Source organism: Plectropomus leopardus, chromosome 17 (genome assembly GCF_026936395.1).
Source record: "Plectropomus leopardus strain MGB_pleo_1.0 chromosome 17, ASM2693639v1, whole genome shotgun sequence".
Lineage (NCBI taxonomy): Eukaryota > Metazoa > Chordata > Actinopteri > Perciformes > Serranidae > Plectropomus > Plectropomus leopardus.
The window spans coordinates 24,630,336-24,655,063 of NC_142192.1; the positions used below are offsets into that span (position 1 = coordinate 24,630,336).

The 24,728-nt window shown below is 39.1% G+C and overlaps 1 protein-coding gene across 6 annotated transcripts in view; it reads right to left on the reverse strand.

Annotated features, from left to right (window-relative positions):
• Nucleotides 1-24,728, reverse strand: part of samd12 (sterile alpha motif domain containing 12) — a 145,904-nt gene that overhangs the window by 96,257 nt on the left and 24,919 nt on the right. For all 6 annotated transcript variants that reach the window (XM_042505969.2, XM_088090161.1, XM_088090160.1 and 3 more), the window contains exons 2-3: nucleotides 23,113-23,321; nucleotides 10,129-10,258 (exon numbers count right to left, since the gene is read on the reverse strand). In XM_042505969.2, coding sequence (XP_042361903.2) covers nucleotides 10,129-10,258; nucleotides 23,113-23,321 — 339 coding nt within the window. The remainder of the gene's footprint in view (nucleotides 1-10,128; nucleotides 10,259-23,112; nucleotides 23,322-24,728) is intronic.

Here is a 24,728-nt window from a genome sequence, read left to right on the forward strand (position 1 = left end):
TGGTGGGTGAGCAGCAGTGTTGGGCTGAAGCAGATTAATCTACAGCTATAGCCTGGCACAGTCAACCACGGCTTTGATGAATGGGAGCTTAAAGTGCATCTGTACACACACACACACACACACATACACACACATACACACACATACACACTCACGGACCCATCAGATATAAAAGCAAGTGCAAACTGGGAGATATTTGCCAACTGGTCACATGAACACAGACAGTGATCCTGCGCTTCTTTTTGCACATGGAGCTAAAACACCACACTAATAATAGCTCTGTCTCTGTGTGTGTGTGTGTGTGTGTGTGTGTGTGTGTGTGTGTGTGTGTGTGTGTGTGTGCCATGGGTATGGACAGCAGTACAAAGGCAGCGCATTAACCCTCCTCTCCCTCTAACATCAAAAATCACGCTGACATGTTGTGGCAGCTGTGCTCGAGGCCGGCGATACGGCTACAACAGTGTATTCTATGACTGCTACTCCTCAGGTAAATCTTCCACACTTATTTCTCAAATCTCTTGCGCAGCTGTGTGCCCATATGTGTGTCCTCTGGGGGATGAATGTCACTGAGCTGCATCTGGCGAACTGCACTCCCAAACCTGCACTGCACTCTGTCAAGCAACAAAATAACAAGTGATGGGAGTGTTGTAAGTCTACTACTTGCTGCCATATGTGATCGGATCCCCCCCTTAAGAATAAAAGTAGGCTACCAGCTTCGGATTCAATAAGCTGACGATGACAAACAGAGTGTGGCAGCACTGGGCAGATTCTTCACTGTGATATCGAGCAGCTCGCACAGTTCCTTAAAGTAAATGGTGACTGATAGTCTCAGTCACAGAGTTGCTTGTAGCCCTGCAGCTAAAAGGCTACTGCATCCACTTAGCACCTGTGATCCGATGCTAATGCTATTCCTGACTGCAGGAGACGAGGCTGGTTATGATCCTGGAGAGAACAGGGTTCAGTGGAAGTAATGAAAATAGTCCAGCCAGCCAGAGAGGGAGACACACACACACACACAAACACACACCCACACACAGATAATAAGCCGCCTCAGTCCTCCACTTGTCACAGCAGCAGTAGCCTCATGCTGATTCCACCACTACTGATCTATTTCAGTTTGTGGATCATTATGCTGCACCTCTGTTGGTTAGCCGCAGCTAACAACCTGTAGACAGCTCACTGGGACTCTGATCGCTGTGGAGTCGGTTTAGATTACTGAAATCACTGTGAGGTTTACCGCCGAGCTAACTAGCTGTCCTGAGTTAAACACTCCACCCTGAATTTCAGCGGTCATTATGGACGGACTTCTGGCTGCGATTTCAGACCCGTAACAGTGAACAGAGAATAAATGTGCACGCTTGACGTTTTTTATGATTCGGGTTGTGATTAAAGCAAACTGTCATGATGCTATCATGAGCGCCTATATGCCAATACATCACATAACATGTCCCTTACTAGTGAAATAACAAGTACAGCCAGGAGATGATTCAATATCATGTTATCCACTTTCAGTAGAATTATAACTGGGATGCTATGATCAAATATATCATGTCATGTTATCGCTGAAATCTCCTTTGATTGATGGACTTGTATACTGCACTTTTGTTTCCGTTGGAGTATTCCATTACTGACTGCGTTATAATTACATTTCTCTCTTTCTTTAATGACTATCTGATTTCATTCCATTAAAATGAGATCATTTTCTAAATGTATATAACTATTAACACGTTAACTTTTTGAAACCTGGACTGACATCAGCTTTCTTGTGCTGCATTCACAACCATTTACACCTTTGAAATGTGAAAATTAATTACAAAAATTAATTACATCTTTTTATTAAATCTTTAATTGCGTGGCAAAAAAAGAAAATGCATTTCTTATATTAGTATTATTATTACTAATGTTTAATATTATTTTATTTGAGCTTTGTTTTCAGGTCATTCCCTGTTTTTTCTTTTCCTTTTTTGTGTGCTAATTTTAAAATAATTTTCTTGTAGGCCTTACTTTTTAATACATTTTATTTTGCTAATTTTGGGGTCTTTCAGTGTTAAATAGTTTACAGTTGTTAGACAAGGGCCCCTCTTCCTTCAATTCATCAGAATCAGAAATTGTGAGCCTATAAGCTTATACAAATGTCTTTGGGCAATGACACTAGTCACTGAATAATCAAATATCTCAGCCTATATCATAAATAATTTTAATATACTGTAAAGTTAGAATCCTAAATGGAATTTGGACACAATCATTGTTTTTCAGGTAGCCATACTGCATCCTGCTAAGTTTTGAAATATACCACAAGCATGATTTACACTTTCTGTGGAGTAACAAGCAACAAAGGCACCAAAGCTGCCGAAACCAAAAGTAAACTCCACACATTGCCTAAAGGCTTCAGTGAGGCACTGCCTGGTCTACGCTGCTGAATCATACTGGCCAGTGGGTCGTCCTCGGCACAGTGTGAGAAGATTACTGTGATTGAGACTGTAATCACATAACCACAGAGCAGCGGTGAGGTTGTCTTAGACTAAATCTCTAATTTTCTTGCTCTGATCATTACAACAGGCTCACTGGGGTTATGAGCTGTAATGACTTCAATATCAAGAGTCAATTTTTCTCGTTTTTGGCAGGTTGAGGCTTTCATTCTTTCTGTATGTGATTATACAGGCAGTCCGTACTTGGAAAAAAAGGGAAAAACAAAGAGTAGAATTCAGTTTTTAGCATAGCAGTGAGACTTGGAGTCTATACTGTATAATGAGCTTAACTACACTTTGTTTATGTAACTGCTCTACCTCACGTCATTCACAGTCTCTGAAGATTCATTTCAAAACTCTCCATATGGAAAAGCAAGGACGACATTTCCAAAACATGCAATTGGCAAAGCAGTAATTAATTTCATATTACACATTGCTATATAATCACCTTGCCAATGGCATCATTAAACACGAATCCTTCTGTCTGCGTATCAAATTGTCCCCCAAACAGCTCATCAGCAGTGAGCTGTTCAAATTTCCCTTTTGGAAATTACACAAAACAATGGCCACCAGCGGAGCTGTTTTGTGGCTCTTGAGTTGATATGCAGCCATGTTAGTCCCTTTGACTCGTTTACTATATGCCTGTTCCTCTATTAAGCAGCAGCACTTTTATGACAGCAGTCTGTGGCGCCTGCAGAATTCATTGTCTCATCACTCAAGTGCTGTTTAGGCGTGTGTTGCTGGATGCCCTCGTCCCGGTTTTTCAAAAATAGCGTTTGTCACCTTTCATCCTTTTCTGCGGCTCATCAAATATACATTTTGTACCCAGCGTGAGACCTTCCAGTGGACGAGGAGCTCATGGCCAGAGCGGCACAGGCTGCTGTTATTTTCAAAGTGGAGGGATGATGGATCCACCAACCAGAGGGGGGCTGGGCACAGACCTTTAGAAGAACTGAAGTGGTACAGTGTGGGCTGCTGGATACAGGCCACCCTTCATTAAACCACCAATACTACAGGCTATTAATTATTCACAGTAAGGCCTTATGACACCATACATCAAGGGGTGTAATGAGACTGGTTATTCATTTATCGGAGGGTTCCTATGTGAGGAAAAACAGTTTAACGGCTGGATGGTAGAAGTACTCTGCTCTGCAAGATCAAGTCCCAATTCACATCGTACTGCCGTGTCTGTTTTTTATCAAAACTACACGTCTCCAAAATGTGTTTTGTATCTCTTTCAGTCTTGGTGTCTTGCTCCGATGCAGGAGGGGAGGGGAGTAATTTCCCCTCAGGGATCAATAAAGTATTTCTGATTCTGATTCTGAGTAAGGATGCACAATACGGATTTTTTACGCCCAATACCAACCAATAATTGCATGCTCCTCAGGCCGATAACCGATCATTTCTTTTTTTATTTTTTTCACTTTAAAAAGAAGTGCATAACCTTATGCACACCTGAGAGTAAGAATGAGAGTAAGAAAGGCTCAGATGCAGTGAGAAAATATGGATGATTTATTATTCCATAGCCCTGACCCAACGAAAAGTGACCTCACTATTATTAACACAACAAAGACAAAGTGCAGTTCTGAATCTTTCATCGCTGCCAACAGGCTGTGAAAAAGAGGGAGTATTCTTGGGGTACTGACAAAAAGCCTACCCTCGATGCCCCTGTCCCTATATAATCCTGTACTACAGATTGACATAATAAATATCACTAAGTGACAGTAGAATGACTTTTAAATCATTTTCAGTCCCAAAAATCAAAATCAAAATAAAAAACACTTGCCAAATAAATAAAAAGCGTATTTAAAAGTTTACATTTAGTGTCAAATCTAGGCTATAGAGTCCACATGTGCAGATCATTTAAAAAATTGCAATACCAGTAACAATACCCTTAAAGTAAGGAGCCATGCCTGGATTACAGCAGCCTCTTTCCTTGCCTGAACCAAAAAAAACCTACTGATCGACTCCAGACTGTACAGAACTCAGCTGCCAGGCTTTTCAGCAGAACCTAGAGACGTGATCACTCTACACTGTTTACCAGTATGTTTCAGAGTAGATTTTAAGATTTCACTGATACTCATGGAGTGTCTCAAATCTAAAGGGAACAGAGAGTTTTGGAGTCAGGGCTCCGCAGCTTTTGTCTGTTCTCTTTTGCAGCCTTTTGAAGAACTTTTTGACACAGTTTTTGAAAAGCGTGTTATAAATAAATATCATTACATTATTAAAGTGATACATTGAATTGATACCCATAATGTGAACGGAGAAATACGCAGAATAGCCATTGTTTCGAATGGTTCGGTGGCATCTTGGAATGCTGAACTGCAAACTGTCAAATACACACCGCTCGACTTCACCACGGCACAGTCTGTATGGGTTGTAGCTAGGGGTTTAACAATACATCCATTGTATCGATGCATGGATTTATATTCCTGTAATCATACTACATCGAAAGGTAAATAGCAAGCTGTCCTTCCAGTGTGCCTTGTATCAATCTAAAATATTTTTTCAAGGTATAAATCGATTGTATAGACACTAAGAATTTGCGCGTTGTATTGAGCAGGTGAAAAGTTATGTAGATGTATTTTTCACTCTTATAAAGGTAAATAATTGTAAATGTTTGGCTTGTGCTGATGTTGGACTGATCATTCCCCAGAGCAGAATGGCTCCAGAGACAGCAGCAAAACAAAGTTTGCAAATCTGTTAAAGTCGGGACAGTCCGGGATCAGACACCCAGCAAACAAGGACCTAATCCAGGTATTGTTTGACTGGAGATGTTTACTTGGTCCTTGGTTATTTCCATCAATACATATAATCATAATCCATCCGTGGCTGTGGGTTATTTTGAGATGTAAATAGCAGCTCTTTAGTGATTTTATCTTACGTTATATAATATTTAAAGTTGTTAATTGGACAATCAATTATTGCTCTGAATAATGAATAAATTATGAATTATTTGAATATAAATAATAATGAACAGTTTGTTATTGCCTAATAACCATTGCTTCAAATAAGTGCGTGAACACATTTTTACTCATTTGAAATTACAAATGTGCCCCCGATCCAAAGGTTTGTAAAGCTGCCCCTGCAGCCAGCCTCTACAGCTGCATCTAATTCAGTCTTCGTATGCCTTTCGAGAGCCTCTGAATTTCCACTATGTGATGTAATGCTCTTCTCTGACAGAAAATATAACTTAATAATGACTCGCCCTCTTTTCCCCCCTCCCTCCATCCTCTTGCTTTTGATTACCTATGTCATCACACCTTTTGCGCTGATTACATCTAAGGTATCGGAAATTGTGTGCTTAACTAATTTTTCATGCCAAGCTACTCTCCCACCAAAAGAGCTTCGTCCTTGTAATTACAACGGATTAGGGACTAATATCTAATTACGCCTTAATATGCTTTAATGCATTTTTAATGACAGCTGGGTGTTAAAGTCAAATTCGCAGCCGTCTCCGTTGGGGGTGGGAGGTGAAGATTGAGGGAGGGAGAGGGTTTCTTGGCAGTATAGGCTGGAGGGAGGATGGGACACATTGATTTCTTTGGCTGAGGTTACAGGAGCCTAGCAGGGAGGCAGCTGCTGAATACTGAAGTCATCCGACGTTAAAATGTTGCACCAGCCCCTGATACGCAGTAAAAATGCATTTCCCTTGCCGCTGTTTTATGTCAAAGGAGGGAGGACACAAACGCCTGTTTGAATTATGATCTGGAATTGAGACCCGTTTATTGATTCGGTACTTTATGAAGGGATGACTACTTTGCCAAGACAAGTGAGATTGAGTACTGCTGGCAGACGAACAGAGTAGAGTATTCTGTGGACAGAAAATACAGTCAAAGAGAGGCTATGGCCTGGGGAATCCAATATTCTGCAAACCCAAAAAAATATAAGGCCTATCCATGCACAAAAACACACACACATTCCCAATTTCCAAGGGTTACAGTGAGTGTATGACAAGCACAGTGAACAAATAGATATTCTCAGATGCATAACTGCATGCCCTTATAAATGTATTCATACTCACTGTTTGTTTGTCTACGCATGATTGTATTCCACAACAATATTCCATTCATCATTTGTTTCCCCTCTTGTTTATTCTAATAGGGTGCAGGAACAGAAAAAATATCTGCATAATATTTCAAAGATTGATTGGGATGCAAATTGCCTTGTGAGCCCAATTGGTGTGGCTCGGCCTGTTTTAATTGGGTTCTGTTAATTAATGCTCGATGTGAAGACAAACTGAATTACTTGCAGGTTTCGCGCATGTCATTATCTCCTAATTGTGCCAGTAGGAAAGCATGTGTGTGTCTGTGTGCATATTTGGTTAACCCTTTCCTCCCTTGTTTTATCCTGTTTTATCATTACACCTTAATAACAAACATAGGTCATTAAGTTAATGCACCATTAGGAGGCTTAGTTCTAATGTTTTAATCACTGAAAGACTAATACGAGAAAGTATAATTTATTTACAGACCATAACTGAATGCGTTAGGCTCATCAGGAACACTGAGGCATTTAATCTTAAAGTTAGATTAATTTTCCTCGATTAGATATGGACCTCCTGAGAGAATTCTACCAACTGAATGACTGGATGACTGCACTTGACATGATTCCTCTTTTATGCAACAAACACTGCGCAGATGTGATAAGAGGACTGTTTTCTTCAGTAGAAGTCTCTCCAAGTGCTCCTCGTGTATGTGCTTTGTATTTGATTTGAATTATTCCTGCAAATAATTCATTTTGCAAAACATGCAAATTAATAAATAAACTCTATAGAGAAGAAAAATACAACTCGTGTGTCACGAGTTATTAGACACTGCAGCAGTGCTTCTGCTGAATGCATGGGTGGAATATGTGTGGTGGTTCCCTGAGCACAGATAAGCGAAAGCCCTCACTACCAGAAGCAAGAAACATGGACTTTTTTGGCGCCTTGGTATTTTTGGCACTTTTTCATCCTTGTCTAGTCTCTTTTAGGTCCTTTTGTGTCTTAATAAGGTACTATTCTGGTTGTTTCTATTTGAATTCATTTTATGTTTCTTTTAGGTCATTTTGTGACTCCTTTTCTGTCACCTTGATGTAATTTTGTCTTTTTTTGGTCGTTTTGTAACTCTTTAAGGGAATATTTGTAGTCACGTTGTTTAGTTTGTCTTTGAGGTAATTTCATGTTTCACATTTTGTTGTCTTGTGTCAATTTAAGGTATTTTCCTGTCTTTTTTTGGTTCTGTGTCTTTTTGTAGTCATTATGCATTTCTGTGGTTGTTTCTTTAAAATGATTTTGTGTCTCTTTAAGGTCATTATGTGTTGATTTTTTAGAGCATTTTGTGTCTTATCAAGATTACATTGTGTTTATTTGCCGCTGTTTTGTGTCTTTGAGGTATTTTTGTGTGTCTTTGAAGTCATTTTTGTATCTCTTTGTGGTTGTTTTGAGTCTCTTCCTGGGCAGTATGTGAGTGACATGTTGCAAGTGAAGGCCACGAGTCCTCTGACACTTTGGGTGTCAGAGCCTATGCCCTGTGAGCCAGTTCAGTAATCCATCAATGTTTGAGAAAAAAGAAGAGAAAACTTTCCAAAATGCTTGCACTTGAAGATGGATTGAAAATGTAGCAGCGGTTCAGCAAGCATGCAATGAACTGTGGGTTATCTCCTGGACCTCCACACTGCTCATGAGATATATTCGCAACTTGAAATGAAAAGCAGCGAGATTCATATTTTCAGACCATTAAACAGAGGATGCTAAATCTCAAAACCCTCCATGCAAACGTATAAAAGTCAAAATGCATCAAAGGGTAAAATGGCAGCGTGAGTCATTATGCCAGTCATCATGACCGCCAAGCGATTCATCCCACCAGCCAGTCACCGAGTCGACGAGGTCCTCGAAAGCAACAAATAAACATATTAATGTGATCAGTTGTGCTCTGAGAGGAAGAGTGCATGGCAATTAGCGGTCGTCTGTTACTATGCGGACCGGAGTGTCGTTAGCACTGGGGTGACCTTGAGCAGCCTCGTTAGGGAGATGATTGACGTGGCAACTGTTGTCAGTGGTGACGCCAACAGAGGGAAGGCAGGGATGGACAGACGGGTAGGCCGGGTGGCAGGGCTGCAGGTGGCAGACAGTGGGTGCAGAGCGCACCTGGGATCTTATGGATGAGATCTGGCTTCATCAAGATGAGAAATGACAGATACAGCCGAGTGCGAAGACGCAGATGAGCTGTGCTGCAACACATTTTACTGGAAACTTTCGATATGAAAATATTGTTTTGTGCAATTAAATGCTCAGTGTCTGACTGGTTATAAATGTCACAAATATGAATTCCCTGATACACGACTTGCAAAGCAAAATACTGCACCCGATTAGTTATTTTGACCCTCACTTTAAATAATCATAAGTGTTTGTGAATTAGATTATCAGGTAATTACAAACAACGTAAATGCAAGCATCAACCACTTATCACCTGGCAACAGGTGCAGTACAAAACCTGTGTTTTTCATGACAAAAAAACATAAATTGCAGAATAAATGGATGTTGGAAGACAATCTTCTAAAAAAGATTCTTCCTGTAGGGCTCAGGTTCTAAATAGCAACATATGGGAAGACAGAGTTGAAAGCATGGGTTTTGAAAGATCCTCACCCTCAAATACTTAAATGTTTACTCATGTTTCAAATGGTATTTTTAAAAGTACATGTATCTGGAATCCATTTAATCAATGTATTTTACATGTATTCTGTATTTACCACAACCTCATATGGTACAATACCAATGGTGAGTTTATTTTCTCCTTTTACTCCTTTTTATGAGGAACTTGGCATTTAAAACAGAGTTTCTGTTCCCAATCACACTAAACCACTGACATTATAAAGGCTGTGTAAGTCGGGATTTCTCAAAACCTTCACAACTAAAACCGTGATAGTGAACCACTAGTGTTGTGGGTTGCTTTGAACCAGATCTGTGGTGGCATAAAAGAGTCTCAAACACAAGTTTGGTCCCTTTGTCCTCTGGCTAACCAATGCAACAGACACCATGATTACTAGGAGAGAGATCTATGGGTAATGAAGTTAATGACTATTTTTAAGCCCCCGCACCTAATTTTGAACCATTCAAACCATTTCGACCAAAAATAAATTGGTGCAAAACCCTAAAGTTGGTTTTCAGGTTTTCCTTGACCTGAAGTGCGAACCATGACAACATCAGTGGCTGTAATAACAGAAAAAAAGTTTGTAGGTAATCAATATAATCTGTGATTTTTCTTCTATTATTTACTTTCGTTGTGCATTGTCAACCGCCCTCCATTGATGACACATTCTTGATTAAAATGATTGCACTCAAAACTGGTCGAAACACAGGCTGGTTCACTGGATAGCACCAAGATTTTAGGAATCATGACCAAAACTAGTTCAAGAACCTGAAGTAATTTGGGCGTTAAAGGGGTATGGCTGGGTTCTTGTAAGCACTACAGCCTCATTCCCTCTACACAAAAAACCTGCCAACATCTGTCTTTTTATGCAATGAGAATGCGTACGATTGGTATTCATAGGTGGAATCTTTAAAAGTTCTACCAGGAACCCAAGAGGGTTATTCTATGGGGACAAGCCCTAAAACCCTATATGTTTCTAGTTAGCAGCTTTATTGCTAAGAGACTGCCGCCTCAGTGTAAAAGAGTACCTGTGATGTCGTGCTGTTTGAAGGAGTCGCTGTAGATCTGGTGCTGATTGGGACAATGTTTCTTCAGCCATTTGCACACGTCCTGTTGGGTCCACAGGGCCACAGGCTTAGACAGCTTCACATACCCTGGCTGAGACAAAAATTTAAACTTAGAGACATATCATAATCAGCTATACTGACTATATTATCATATCAAAATCAACAGATGTACAGAAGTAGTCCCATTTTTAAAAAACTTCTCCCTTATGTCCCCTGATGTATGCACATGTATTTTTAAAGCCTGTCGGTGGACTACCACTTCCCCATTTTGGTCAGTGCGTGTCATGTCACTGCAGTAACTGTCTAATAAAATACTGCTCACTGTCGTCTTTTTCCACTGATGGGTCAAAGTGCAGTCATGTGACACCTTCCACCTGACTGACTTTGTCATATAATATTTACTGGCTGCTGTGTGACATTTTTACCTCGAGGATCGATGAAGTATTCATCCTTTAAAGGAGACACACAGATCTTATAAATTTAGACAAGCTAAAGCTGCAGATACGGTGTAGTTTGATCAGTCTACAGCATTTATTCACCTTATCTGTCAAGACTGACAAGACAACTCAAAATGTTAACAATGAGTGAAAGGCAGTGTTCAATTTTATGCAAAAGTGAAGGCAAAAAGGACAAAAGAAGGTTATGGACCTGAAAATGGCAGTGAAGATGTTTTTGTGTTTTGTCTGCTTGATTCTACAGTTATTCCGGGGTTAATAATCCATGTCTTCCCAGCTTTAAGGTACCCCAAGAAGCTTTAATTATAAATAAATGTTTTTGTTTACATTTAGTTTTTCCTCTCAAATTTCATTGCACCCTTGAGGCCTGACATGCATGTTGAACGATTTTTTTTCTTTCCCAGAAAAAAAAATATGAATGTTTTGATACCTCCATTATTTATAGCAGCTTTTATTGACAGATTGCTACCTTTAACAGCACATTACCACAAACACATCTTTTTTAAAAAAAAAAAAATACTGCAAAACAACACAACATAAAAACATCATAAAAATCATCCAAATCTAGAAGACTGCTCCAATTCTGTGTGATTTATTTCCTCGTTTCGTGTTGTGTTGATGTTGTTTTTACTCAATTTATCATTTATATAAATTCAAAATAGCGTAAAATGCATCACAATTAGAGCCTGAGGTGAAAGCTACAATTGCTTGCTTTTTTTCCAACCAAAAGTAAAAAAAGAAAACAAAAAACAACACGATTCAGCTTACAATTATTTAAAAAAGGGGAAAGGCAGTTCTCCAGGACTGCAGCTAATGATTATGTTCACTGTTAATTAATCTGCCCATTATTTTCTTCATTAATTATGTTGTAATAATATGTCATGTGTAATTCCCATGAGCCCAAAGTGAAATTTTAAAATGTTGTTTTATCAGACCATCATTCCATAAATTCAAATATTATTATGTATGACAAAGAAAAGCATCAAATTGTCACACACACTACCAAAATAATTGCCAGTTACAACCCAAATTCCCCAAAAGTTAGGACATGTAAAATTTGAATTAAAAAAAAAAAAAAGATTTGCAAATCTTTTTGGACCCAAAACCCCTGAATTGAATACAGTCCGGAGACGAGATATTTATTGTTCAAATTGATCAGCTTCACTGTTTTTGTAAATATACACTCATTCTGAATTTGACTGCTGAACTACACTCCCACAAAGTTGAGACAGCGGCATGTTTACCACTGTGTTACATAATGTTTACTTTTAATGAAACTCAGTTAGGAACTGTGGACACTAATTTCTGAAGTTTCTTTCGTTTTGAACTTTCCTCAGATTTACAAGTGGGCACAGATGAATCTTCAACATTTGAAGACCATCTGTGTAAAGGAAAGGGTCAAAATCCCATCTGAACACTGTGAGAGATTAGTTTCTTCATACTTCTTCCTTAAGTGAAGGTGGCATTGCAAACAAAGGCTTCTCGCAGTGACTGTGTTAACTATTTTTTTCTTGTCACATTCCACTTAATGCACATCGTTTTTATGGTCTGATAGTTACGATTTCTATATCTGTGTAGCTGTACTGAGTTAACACCAATGTTTGGTCTTAAATAAACGTGAATAGCTGCATTGGAAAAATGTTTGATGAAAAAAAAGATATATTGAATAGTTATCTCCCCCACTACAAATAATTTCATTCTGTTTTTTATGTACGTTTTACAACTTCTTGGTAATGAGGTTTGGGCAATAGAAACCAATAAAGGATTTTACTTAAACCCTCAATCAAATAAAATATGTGAAAACACAGTTTTGTACTAAGCTAACCATTTAGTGGTTCCAATTGTGCTAACAGTTCACTTACTTTTATTTTACTGAAATACATATTCTTAATACTTCTATCACTGTTGTTAGAATTATTATATTTTTGTACTCCCATTCTTTTCTTAAAATTAAGGGGTTTTTTTTATCTATGTATTTATTTATTTTTCAGTTCCGGCAAAGGTGGGGTGTATTTACTTGACTGTTTATGTGTTTATTTACTGAAAAAAATCTAAACCTAAAAAAATAAAATAAAATTGTGGGATAACAAGGATAAAAATAAAATAAAATGCCACGAATTTCTGCCACTAAGCATGACTGCCATTTGGCTGAACCAGTTTTGAAACACTGCTCCACAGCACCCCGAGTGGTCAAAAAACTCAACATAAAAAAAACATAAAACATTGTGGAAAGAGAGTGAAGAGAGAGTTAATCCAACTGCACATTTGAATATAGGTCATATAAGCATGTATTAGTACATACACATGCAGAAATATGAATTACACTCTACTCTGGCTGCAAGATTCGAGTTTAAATACTTCAGCAGCGTTGCGGCCTGTCAAAGGATCGCTCTTGAAAGTGCTGGCAATGCTTTTGATTTTGATTGAGGGGCTCCTAAAATTACAAACAGAGAGAGGTGATTAAAATTTCACATCCACTCCCCTCCACTCCAGCCTGCTCTCCGGCTGCCGTGTGGTGTGGCATAGCAATGGAAGCCCCTTCTCTTCTCCACCCAGAAAAGAGCAGAATAACAGGTACTGGCAGCATTTCCTCTGCTTTGCCTTCTCGCTCCACCTCCCCCACTCCACCCCCATCTCTCATCTCTCCCCCGTATTCGATCTCGCTCTGTCCCTGTCAGATCTATCACATTGTCTTTCTCACTTCTTCTCCCCACATGCTGCAGCTCTCATCTTTTCCCATCTCTCTCTCTCACCTGTTTCTTATTATATGGCACTACCTCACTCTCCTTCTCCTCCATGTCTCTCCGCAGCTCCTTCCCACTCACTCTATATCTAGCATCCCAGCGAGAAAGAGAAATTGGGGGAGATGTACATGCTGGGTTTTGGCATGTGGTCTCTATCCCCTGCAGGTAGGCGAAGTGACAGACAGTCAAAGCGGAGCAGGTAGGCCACCGCTCTTAATGCGATTGCTTGGCAGCTTGCGCGGATAGATGAATCTTCAGGAGGGAATGGCATTGCAGGAAGAAACCACATTAACCATTAAACACATCTCGACTCGATGCTAACTAACCCTGACTGGGGGCCTGGGGCGACAGGGGAGAGGGAGGCCTGGATGGAGAAAGAGTGAGAGGAACGGGGGTGAGAGTTTGGGAGAGGGGATGCTGGGAGTGTGGAGGATGGCTGAACTGACGGATGAGGCAGCAGAGTAAAGAGGGAAGAGAAAAAAAAAGCTCCAGAATTTGACACAGGAGACTCTCATTTTCCATGAACCCATTTGTGAGTCAATGGCCATCTGTGTTTTACATTCTGCACTGATTTAGCCCATAGCAGTGTTCCCGGGGTTGGGTACAATAGGTGAGCTGGTGTCTTCCTAGCCTGCCAGCCGGGTGGCAGAGCCAAAGGGCGGAGAGAAAACAGCGGAGAGAAGAAAACAGGAGCACAATCATGCTCAAAGGAGCTGTGTTCAAGAGACTCCGGGCCAATTAGAGATTTGAGTGACAGCGCAGGGGTGAGAGGAGAAGCCTGCTTTATTTCTAAGTGGGATACGTCTGGGGAATGGACGCACATGTGCAGCCCAGGAACACAAACGGGGAAAAAAATATATACGCACACAAGCCATCCAATTTTCATGTGTGCCAACGTGCGTTTAGTGTGTCGCCGTCCTTGGCTTTAATTGATAACTGAAAGCCCAGTGCTCTTCACGTTACCTTAGCAACAGAGCAAGGACGACCTCAGAAATTAAAGACGAGGAATAAAAGCCTTCGGGAAGGAAAAAAAAAAAACTTGCAACCCAAACATGAGCCAGAGTCTGGAATAAACATCCACACATTAACGACCACAGTGGAAAACTATTACTTACATAATGAAGCATGTAATCGCGCTAACACTGATAAGCATTTTAAAATCCAATATGAATGTACTCAGCTAAATTAATCAAGAGGCAATCACATGGCCCCTTTGTGGAGACGCTATTGGAATACAAAAAGAGCTGGGAATTAAAAGCACTGAAAAGCACTCCAGCGACAAACAGCATGTGACTGAGGGAGTGAAATTTGGCAGTTGTGTTGAATACAGCCGTCGCTGTTTCTAAGGAGAGCTGCAACCCCCGTCTTCATTCTGGCTCCAAGATTGTAAGGCTGATTGCAGGGTCAAACGGCTTTACACCCAATTAGAAATGTTAACTACAGCAGCAATTAGCACATAGATGACATTGTTTTCTCAATAATTTACTGCATTGCGTATTAAAACGGCCACAGTCGACCTTATAATGTCAAATAGATGGCATTGTTTACTTCCTAGAAATAGCTACAACTGAACCTCAACCCTGGTTATTTCCCCAGACAAAAGTAGAGCACAGCATTTCATTTTATTGAATAAACGCGTGCAAGGGCAACAACAAATATTCAATATCTCTTTGACAGCAAAACAGCTGCTTCTGTTGTTCAGAACCATTACAGCTGTCCAGCAGTGGTCATTAGGAAAAAACTGTGTTTTTTTGGATAAAACTGTTCAAAACAATTAACCGAAAATCTCGACAAGAGATGCCACACTGAAGAGTATATACGGAAAAAGGGACAAGGTAGAATCAGCTCTGTTTCCAAGACTGTATTGAATCTTTCATGAGGCATAATTACTATATTTTGAAAATTGCTTTTCTGATATTTTTCAAAGACGAGATTGTTGAGCCAGTTTGTTCTAATTCTTTGGGCATCAAATACAGATGCTCTGGCATGTGATATCCTTGCCAAAGACTCCCTTTAGTGTCTTTATGAGACACGTAAAGCTGCCCGCTAATTCCAGCGTAAACAGATCCACGGCAATAACACTGAAAGAAACTGACCCGGTGTAAAGGGCTAGAAAGTCTGCATATGGCAGGCGGGAGCAAAGGTGGATAGGTCAAACAAAACTTTCATCCAGGACACATCACTTCATGTCTTGTGTGAAGCCAAAAGTCAGTGTTGTTTCAACGTAATGCTACGTCACTTGCTGACTTTCGTCACTCCATGACTTCACATCAAGTTACATAACAAACGTACTTATTTTAACTCAAAATATGATCTTTTTTCTTAACCTAACCAAGTTGTTTTGTTGCCTAAACCTAACCGTACAACATTAACCACATGTTCCAGTGCGTTTCAGCTGTGTGTCAACTTAAATACTAAAGGGTGCTGTGTATGTTGCTATGAGACGCTAAGGGGCGTGACAAAGCATCAGTATTCACATGCTGGGACTGTAAACAGGTCTGTTGAGCATGATAAGGTCAAGTATTTTAATTGAAAGAACTCATTTTACAGACTTTTCTTTAGGTTGACTGAATGGACTTAGTGAATGGACTTGCACTTGAATAGCGTTTTTCTAGTCGCTCAACCACTCAAAACGCCTTCACACTACTTGTCGCATTCACCCGTTTTCCTGGTTGGCGGGGCTTCTGTGCACGGTGCTACCTGCTTATACATTCATGCACAACCACAGGGAGCAATTTGGTGTTCAGTATCTTAGCCATCTCAACCTTACGATTGACCAGAGGATGACATGCTCCTACAGAGCCAATGTCCTGGGGACATTTTAGGGAAAATTCGACACAATTTTCATTCAAATTAAGAAAATGAACTTTTAATCATCTGCTCCTTTAAGGAGTTTTATGCATTTTTTCGTTTATGGAAGATTTTGTTTTACTAAAGCAGTATTACCTTGAACCCTCAACTAATAAGAGGTTTTCATTTCAACACTTAATCAAAACAGAGTAAAACAGCAATGCAGAAGAGTAGGAATTTCTGCCGGAAATATATTAATAAAAACACAAAATGTTAGCCATTCGGCTTTAACTGTACAGCATATCACTGTGATTAAGTTCATGGGAGAGTCAAAGAAAGAGTGATATGAAACAATTTAGCATACTGTGGTCACACCATTTATAAGCCGTATATAAACATGTGATAAACTGCTTGTATGTATCTATAAAATGATAAAGCAACTGTTTATTTATGTACAGAATTTGCAATAAATATAAACTCTCCTATGAAGAGATACATTATATATATATATATATATATATATATATATATATATATATATATATATATATATATATATATATATATATATATATATATATATATATATATATATATATATATATATATAATTGTTTTTATAATCTCCTCATATAACACACAAGTTTTTGACAGTGACGTCCATAAACACAGTGGTGATAAATATACGTGACACGCTTATATACAGACTACAAATGCTAAAATACGATGTTATCATCTTGCACTGCTTTATTAGTTTTGCTCTGATTTGACAGTGTGTAAATTTCTTGCACGTAGATTCAGATTCTGCTTACATTTTCCATTTATTTGATATATTTTTAAGAAGACCAGAGATACTGCAAGGTTGCATTAGACTGTGATCCTTTCCTCATATATTAAACTTGTTTACGGTGACATTCACTGTTACATACTGCCCTCTAGTGTCACAAATACACACTGCAACCACCTTTTGGAGAAAGTGGACAGAGATGGCGCTGAGGAGGAGGAGGGCCGCTGCCATTAGTGTCATGTTGACTGAGTGAATGGCTGTTTGAGACACGGAGCCCAGTGTCGTCTGCCCTATCTCCACTGCACAGCTAATTAACAGCTCTGGCATGCTCTCTCTCACTCTCCTCTCTCCCTGCCTCGCTCTGTTTCTCTCGGCCAGAGCTGGCAGGAGATGAAAATTCCCCGTATTAATTAATCTGTTACATACAGGAATGAGGATGAAAATGAGATATGTCTATGTGTGTGTGTATATCCACAGAGCCAAGGATGGCTGACAGAAAATAACACGCCATGCTGCATAAATTAATAAGCCTTCATAAGGAGCCTCTGTTTGCCAACTTTACTCAGGCACATCAAAGAAAGCGAGAAAGACCCCTGCACTGTCCCTGACCTTGAGATTCGGCAAGGTCCATAAAGCATCGCAGGGTGTGTTAACACCAAACAAGATATATTCACCTTGGGCTTGATATTGATTACGACTGTGATGAGCTGATTTGCTATGGATGTTAGGGCCATCCACTGAGTCTAAATGGCTGTTTTATGCCTCATGTTTAATCTATGGCAGAGCCTCGGCTCTATTACAAATTCAGCCGTGCACAGAATTCATCTTTAATCCAATAGTTAAAAATTAACGCAGCAGATTTGATGAACTGAATTGACCTAGAATATGCATTTCTACAGTATAAAGGCCTTAATTTATGTCTTTATATCTTCAGAGCTAACTGAGGCCCCATACTCAATACTCTGCCCTCATAACATGTATGTTATTGTTGTTACTGTACAGAAATTTGTTTATCTTATCCATCACAAATCAGCCTCTGAAACACCTTAATCTGTGAGCTAAACATATCGAATTTTGTGTCTTTAAACCCTTAAGCATGTGCGCAGTACAAGTTGCTACATCACTTTTTACAGTGGATATACTGTCAAAATCACAGAGGTAAAGTGTTACAATAAACAATGTGTCTTTATCACTCTTGGTATAAGACAAATATGTATCAAAAATATTGTTTTAGATTTATTTACCACTAAAAACAGAATAACAAAAATAAATATTTTGATAGGTTTTGATATTAAAATCCCTCTGTTAAGGTAATTTTGATGATTCACCTTGAGCTCATTGGTATACATTTCATTGTATATTTGTATATTGTATATTTTCACTGTGTATTTTTTCAAACAAATGTTATACAGTAGGATTTTGGGTTAGCCTGTTATAAGAGTGAGGCAGCGATGGGGGACCCGAGTCACGACTTGACTCGAGTCAGACTCCCATTGCAAATTTGAGGACTTGAGACTAGCTTGACTAACAGTGATAACAGACTTGACATGACTCCAGCTTGCTATTCATGACTCAAGACTTTACTGAAACTTGAGATAGATGATTTGAAAAGACTTGACCTTCTTTAATTTTGTTATATTATGAAAAAGCAAATGACTGGGCTCAATGTATGCAAACATGGCAGCCTACAAGGCCTCCCAGTATAGAGGCCACTGCACGATCCAGCTATCATGAAGAAGGCTAGTGTAAGCATAATAAAATTTGTATTTGATGATTATGTTGTCAATGACTGGTAGACAGAGAAAAGCGGTATGCAAGCTTAAAAACCTGTGACACAACCAACACATTATCTGACTTCATCCGTCACTACAAAACCCACAAAGATATGGAGCTGAACACGCCTTTTTAGCAAACTTATTATCTTATTGGCTGGTCAAACATTAGTTAGAAAGCCAGAATTGACTTGCTTGATTTTCACCACAATAACCTGGGAATGAAGGTTAACACTATAGACTTGCCACTGTGTGCGTTACTCCCACCTCCGCAGTTAGGCAGCTCGTAAAGCAATAGCATATCAATATCAAGTTTCACCGAGCACGCATATTTCTTCTCACTTGGAAAAACAGTACATGACACTGCTGAAGCTGTAGCGGCTCTAAGTGCTGTTCCCCTGTGACTTTAATTGTTAACAGTGAAGTTAACATGTCCGACGCTGCAAACCTCCCATCGAGCTCTTAATTAAGCTCAAACCCTGTAAGTATTAATAAATGCTATCTGGCCCTTGGCTGTGCTGCATGATAGAATAGATTGCCATTCTTTGTAATTACGGCCTTTATGCACTCGATCTATTGAATTTCCCCCAAAGAGAAAAACTCATTCTTAACTGCAGTCCAGAGACACAACACTGAGACTGAAAGCTTAGTCAGTTAAATTATTTCAGCTAATGCACGTCGTCCTCCGGGTCTCTAATATAATTCAGCTCCAAACGGAAAGATGCTGAGATATAAAATTACATGATGATACCTGCAGAAACCACACAGTACAGGTAGTATGTTAAAGATACTGTGTTTTTTTCCCTTTTTCACCACAGAACCACCCCATATTAACTTACAGCACAAGCATGACACAACAGCTCCACTTTGTGTGTGTGTGTGTGTGTGTGTGTGTGTGTGTGTGTGTGTGTGTGTGTGTGTGTGTGTGTTTGCATTGATTGGTCCGAGGCCTGTCTGTCTGTCTGTCTGTCTAGAGTTTCAAAAAAAGCTCAAACAGCGTGTACACAGAGGACCGCGTCTGACTCAAAGTTTTCTCACTTGCTTTGACTGACAGCTGATTATCACAGATTTCACACAGAAAAAAGAGAATATGCGAGTGTGGTGTTTGTGTGTGTGTGTGTGTGTGTGGTGATCACTCCCGTCTCCTCCCACTGTCCCAAACACACGGTCTATTTCTGGAGAGGAAGTTAGGAATTTATTCTGCGTTGCTGATGATGGATGCTTTGAACTATTATCAGAAACGCTGAGAAGGAGCTGAAACAACAGCTTGTCTTTCCGTGTTTATTCGCTGTTAAACTCTTTGTTTGTACTGAAGAGGTGGATGTGTGGAACATAGGGGATTATTATTAAGTGGGTGGTTGATTTGTTTTGTGTGTGGCACGCGGGAGGACGTTTTTGACTGTAATCTTAGTACAAATACAGTCGGCTTAGTACCAAGTAAAGGTATTATTAAAGCATTGAAACCGCAGCAGTGCAGCCACGCCCTGAATGTGGATTTTTTGAGTGTGATTATTTTAGGTTGTTTTGTACTCTGGACACCTGTGTTTTCGATGCCAGCATGCTAAAAGGTTGTTTTAAGGAGGATTTAATCACAGACTGTGTAAAGAAGAAAATTTAGTTATTCTGACATGACCCATTGGTTTGTGGACTGCCACTCTGAAGCTTTAGTTTAGCATTTTGTCTATTGCCATCTTATTTTTTTGGAGCTAGAAGTGATCATATTTAGATGAGAAGTCAGAGCTAAAGAGCTGAGTTAATAAATCAAGTGAGAAGTATGGTCATTTTCTCATAAACAATCAGCTGACTTCTTTATGCAACCAGTGGAGCCGCCCCCTGCTGGCCATTAGAAAGAATGCATCTTTTCGGGAATTTTAGTTTTTTCGGCCCAGAGATAACCCCTTGGGGTTCACTAAGCATGTAAGCATGCTAAACAAAGCTGACAAAGTACATCAGAGAATGACTGATTTATAAACAAATACCTACAAAACTAATCCTAAGTATTGGAAAAATTGAATTTTGACCGGCTTGTATTAGACATCTTTTGGCCGACTATTTTGGTTCCCTCTCACTTCTGGTTGATAAATAAAATATTGATTAACCTGTTCTGTTGTATGCAACCTGACCAGCAATCTCAGAACCCATCGGCTGACAATAAAGCCTCTAGAGGCAGAAGCCAACATTTTGTTGATTCCCTTACTGACCAGCTGACGTGAGCTAAAATGTTCTCTTCAGTGGGCTGGTCATTATTAACAGTTTAATTAGCAACTTCAGACGGGTCTAGATGACATTTCGGCTAATCTCTATGAACAGATATCTGCATATGAATGCAAATTTATTACAGAAAAAAAGAATAACAAACTACTGTATGTGGTCAGAAGATAGTCGTGGGTTACGAGATTTCCTTGCAGAAATATGCTCTGCCTCTTTTCACAGATTGTTTATCTGCACACAACCACAGCCCACTGTGATCGGTCAGTAGGGGTGGAATATGGCCCTTAAAGAATATCATTTCAGGGTAATTTTGCAATAATGATATTCTTGACCATATGCCAAATACTGCAAAATACATAGAAAATATGATTTTAAAAAATAATAATTTCAAGAGCATAAAATTGCATAGTGTTTCATATGTCAGGAATGTAATAGTTTGCCATAAAATATATAGTGAAAACTAAACAAAACCGTACAACAAAATAAAAATCAACTTTTTAACGAGCCGTTTGAAGCCTTCGCTCGCGACAGTTTGAAATTACGTCATATCTTGAGCCAAACAAAATATGATGGCTTTGATGGGGAGGGCAACTTACGAAAGATGCTAGGCTGAGCCGGTGTGTGCTGTCTGCTTGGACTCGTTGCATTTGTTGTCGTTGCCGCGCTCTCCTCGCGGGATTTTTGGCTCTCCACACCCCTGAAGTCGCTGCCCTGTTTGGGACTAACTCATCCACCGCGGAGCCGGCACTTTCGCTTTCCGCCACGTTTGTTGTTACTGCGCGCTGCGTGCTTTGACGGCTTCTTCTCCTTCTTCTCTTAGTTACTGGCGCAAACAACGTTTAGGTGCATACCGCCACCTACTGCACAAGAGTGGGTAACACCACATCCCCTATCCACGGTCTACATTCAGGCCATCAGTCGATTGTTTTTAAGGAAAGTAAAGAGCATGCTTTGACGTCACTAAGTCAAGAGGTAGAAATGTTGCCATTATCGCGATATGCATTATTTTTATCATATAAAAAATATACCAGAATTATCATGAACGATACGATATCTTATTGGTCAATACTATTTGGACTGCAAACTCCAAAATACCGAAATCTTGTCCCATTGGCCACAGTTCTTATATGTGGATATCTGGTTATACAGATTACCTGAACAGCCCCGAACGACAACCAGACCAAGTTAAAAATCAGCTGGTGAACATAGTGGAGCTTTTAGAAGCTAAAGGTCCAGTTATTTCCCTCAGGAGATGTTAAAGGCCAAAAAGAGCTGACAGTAAAGTGAATACTGGACTGAAATTGATAAACACATCAGACACAACAACTTCTGTAGAAGCTTGATAACATGTGAACAGGGTTCCCACACATTTCCATGGACAAAAACTTTTAGATTAGTTTTCAAGGACCCATAATATTTGTTTTCCTTGTCCTATTTGCACTGAATTTTTTAAATATATCAGATTCAAAATCCTTTCAAACATAATTTCATCTAGCAGGGATATATGGAGAGATGGAAAGCAGGGAAAAAAAATAAGAAACATATGTGATGGTCAACAAAATGTCATATATCAACACAAATTAGAGCTACGTTCAGTAGACAGCTACAAGAAAATTGCCATCATGTTACAGTACCAGAAAAGTTATCACAGATGATTATTGTAACAGTTTCATTACACACAACAAAAGCCCTTGACTTTTCCAAAACTTTCAATGATTTTTACTAATTCCATGACTTTTCTGTCCTGCATTCCAAATGTACTTGAATAGGAGTACAAAAGCAAAAGTATCATTGTGCAAAATGGCGCATTTCAGAACAGTATTGTACGATTTGACTATATTTATAGATGCATTAATGTGTAAGCATTGCTTTAATGCTGCCGGTAAAATCTGAGCTGATTTAAACTACTGAATACACTGCTGGGTTGCTTAATCTGTAAAATAGCCTAAATCATAATGTATATGTTGATTTTATTTTTTAGTAATCTTTAGTAAGAAGAAGACTTTTACAAACACTGAAAGAATAATCTGAAAGGTACTATAAAAATAAATAAGTATTGTTATACATATTTCCCAAAGTTAAGAAAGTGCTCATTTTTGTGGACAATAATTTAGGATGAAGCAGTCTACTCAATTATTTGTGATGAGTGTTGATGTGGATGCTCTTTGGATTAAACCATCTCTTACCCGTGACAGCTCAGACTCAGAGACGGAGCGGTGTGGCGGCGAGCGGCGCTGGTACATGGGGGGGCTGACGTCCTGGTAGCTCGGGCTGTCGTCGTCCAGCAGCACAGTCCCCACGTCCACAGACTCCTCCTCTTCCTCCAGTTGTGACGTCATGTCCTCCGGGCACATCTGGTGGTCGATGCCATTCTGGCTCAGGTTGCAGTGAACAGCTGCGTTGGCAAGCAGGAAAAATAAAAGGCTGAGTGATGGATAATGGTAGAAAAACACACAGGTACATTTTCTGACGTTTTTATCCATAAGTATTGCTCTAAAATTGTTATAAAGTCATATCACTTGTACTTTACTGTAGAAATGCTTAAATATGTTTTTTCGTGCTTCTGGCTTCCAAAACAGCATTATATGATCTGTTTAATGGTATTTAAACATAGTTTTAAAAGATTTCTTATTTAAGGTAATTTCAAGATGATTTATAGGTTCATTTTACTACATCTACTGATGATATTTCCATCTGTGAGCATGTTGAATCACATCAGGTCCTCCCACACTGAACGTTATACTACTAACAATCCACTAGATGGCGGCAGATCCATGGTCGATGACCGCCACTATGCTCATTCTTCATAAAATTCAACATGCTATAACCATAAAATCTGCAATATCGAATACTGTTTTTCTGATATTATACAAGTATATGTACATGCAAACAACAATAAAAATAAATGTCATGCTGAGAGATGAACTCACATAATCTAGGACTGGGAAAGCTACTGCCAATTAGAGTTGCAACAATTAGTTGATGAACTGATTGACAGAAAATTAATTGGCACTATTTTGATTAATGAATAATCATTTTTGAAAGCAAAAAACCAAACACTTGCTGGTTTCATGATTCTTAAATGTGAAAAATTGATGCTCTTCTCCTTCATACTAAACTGAATAGCTTTGGATCTAAATCGTGAATAGTTTTTATCTATTATGTGCCATTTACTTACAAAATGATAAACTGAGAAAATAAGATTAATTGATAAATGAAAACAGCGGTTGGTTGCAGCCCTATTGCCAGTTTCAAATTTTCCTATGAAATTTACATTCATGAGCAGCCTTGCTCAATTTAATATTTGTATGTTTTGCTGCATTAGTCTTACTCAGTCTGGTATAACATCTAAATGTTGTTGGTTAATGTTTGCTGTTACTTAGACATTTAACAGACATCAGTGAGCCATTTCCACCCATTATGATTTTCTAAGACATTACTGTAAAGCTACAGTTTACCATTATTCCCAAAAATGTCCTTTTAGGACCACTGTCTGCTGTTGATTTTTGCAGCTGTGAGGAACAGTGAGGAACATGGAATTGTAAAACCATAACAAAAGGTTGCTCAAACAATCAATATTGCGCTTTGGGAATTGTCTTGAATGCAACCTGGTGTAAATACAGATTAAAGATTAGCGCTGTCAATCTCATTTGTCTTCCCAAGAGAGTTTCAAGACATGCTGAGTGGAATGGCAGCTCACAAAAAACACTTCCAACTTTAGCCTGTTGAAGTTGTTTTAACCTGAAATATTTGCATTTTTAATACCGTACATATATCCTGTATGTTCTGGTTGTATTTTAAT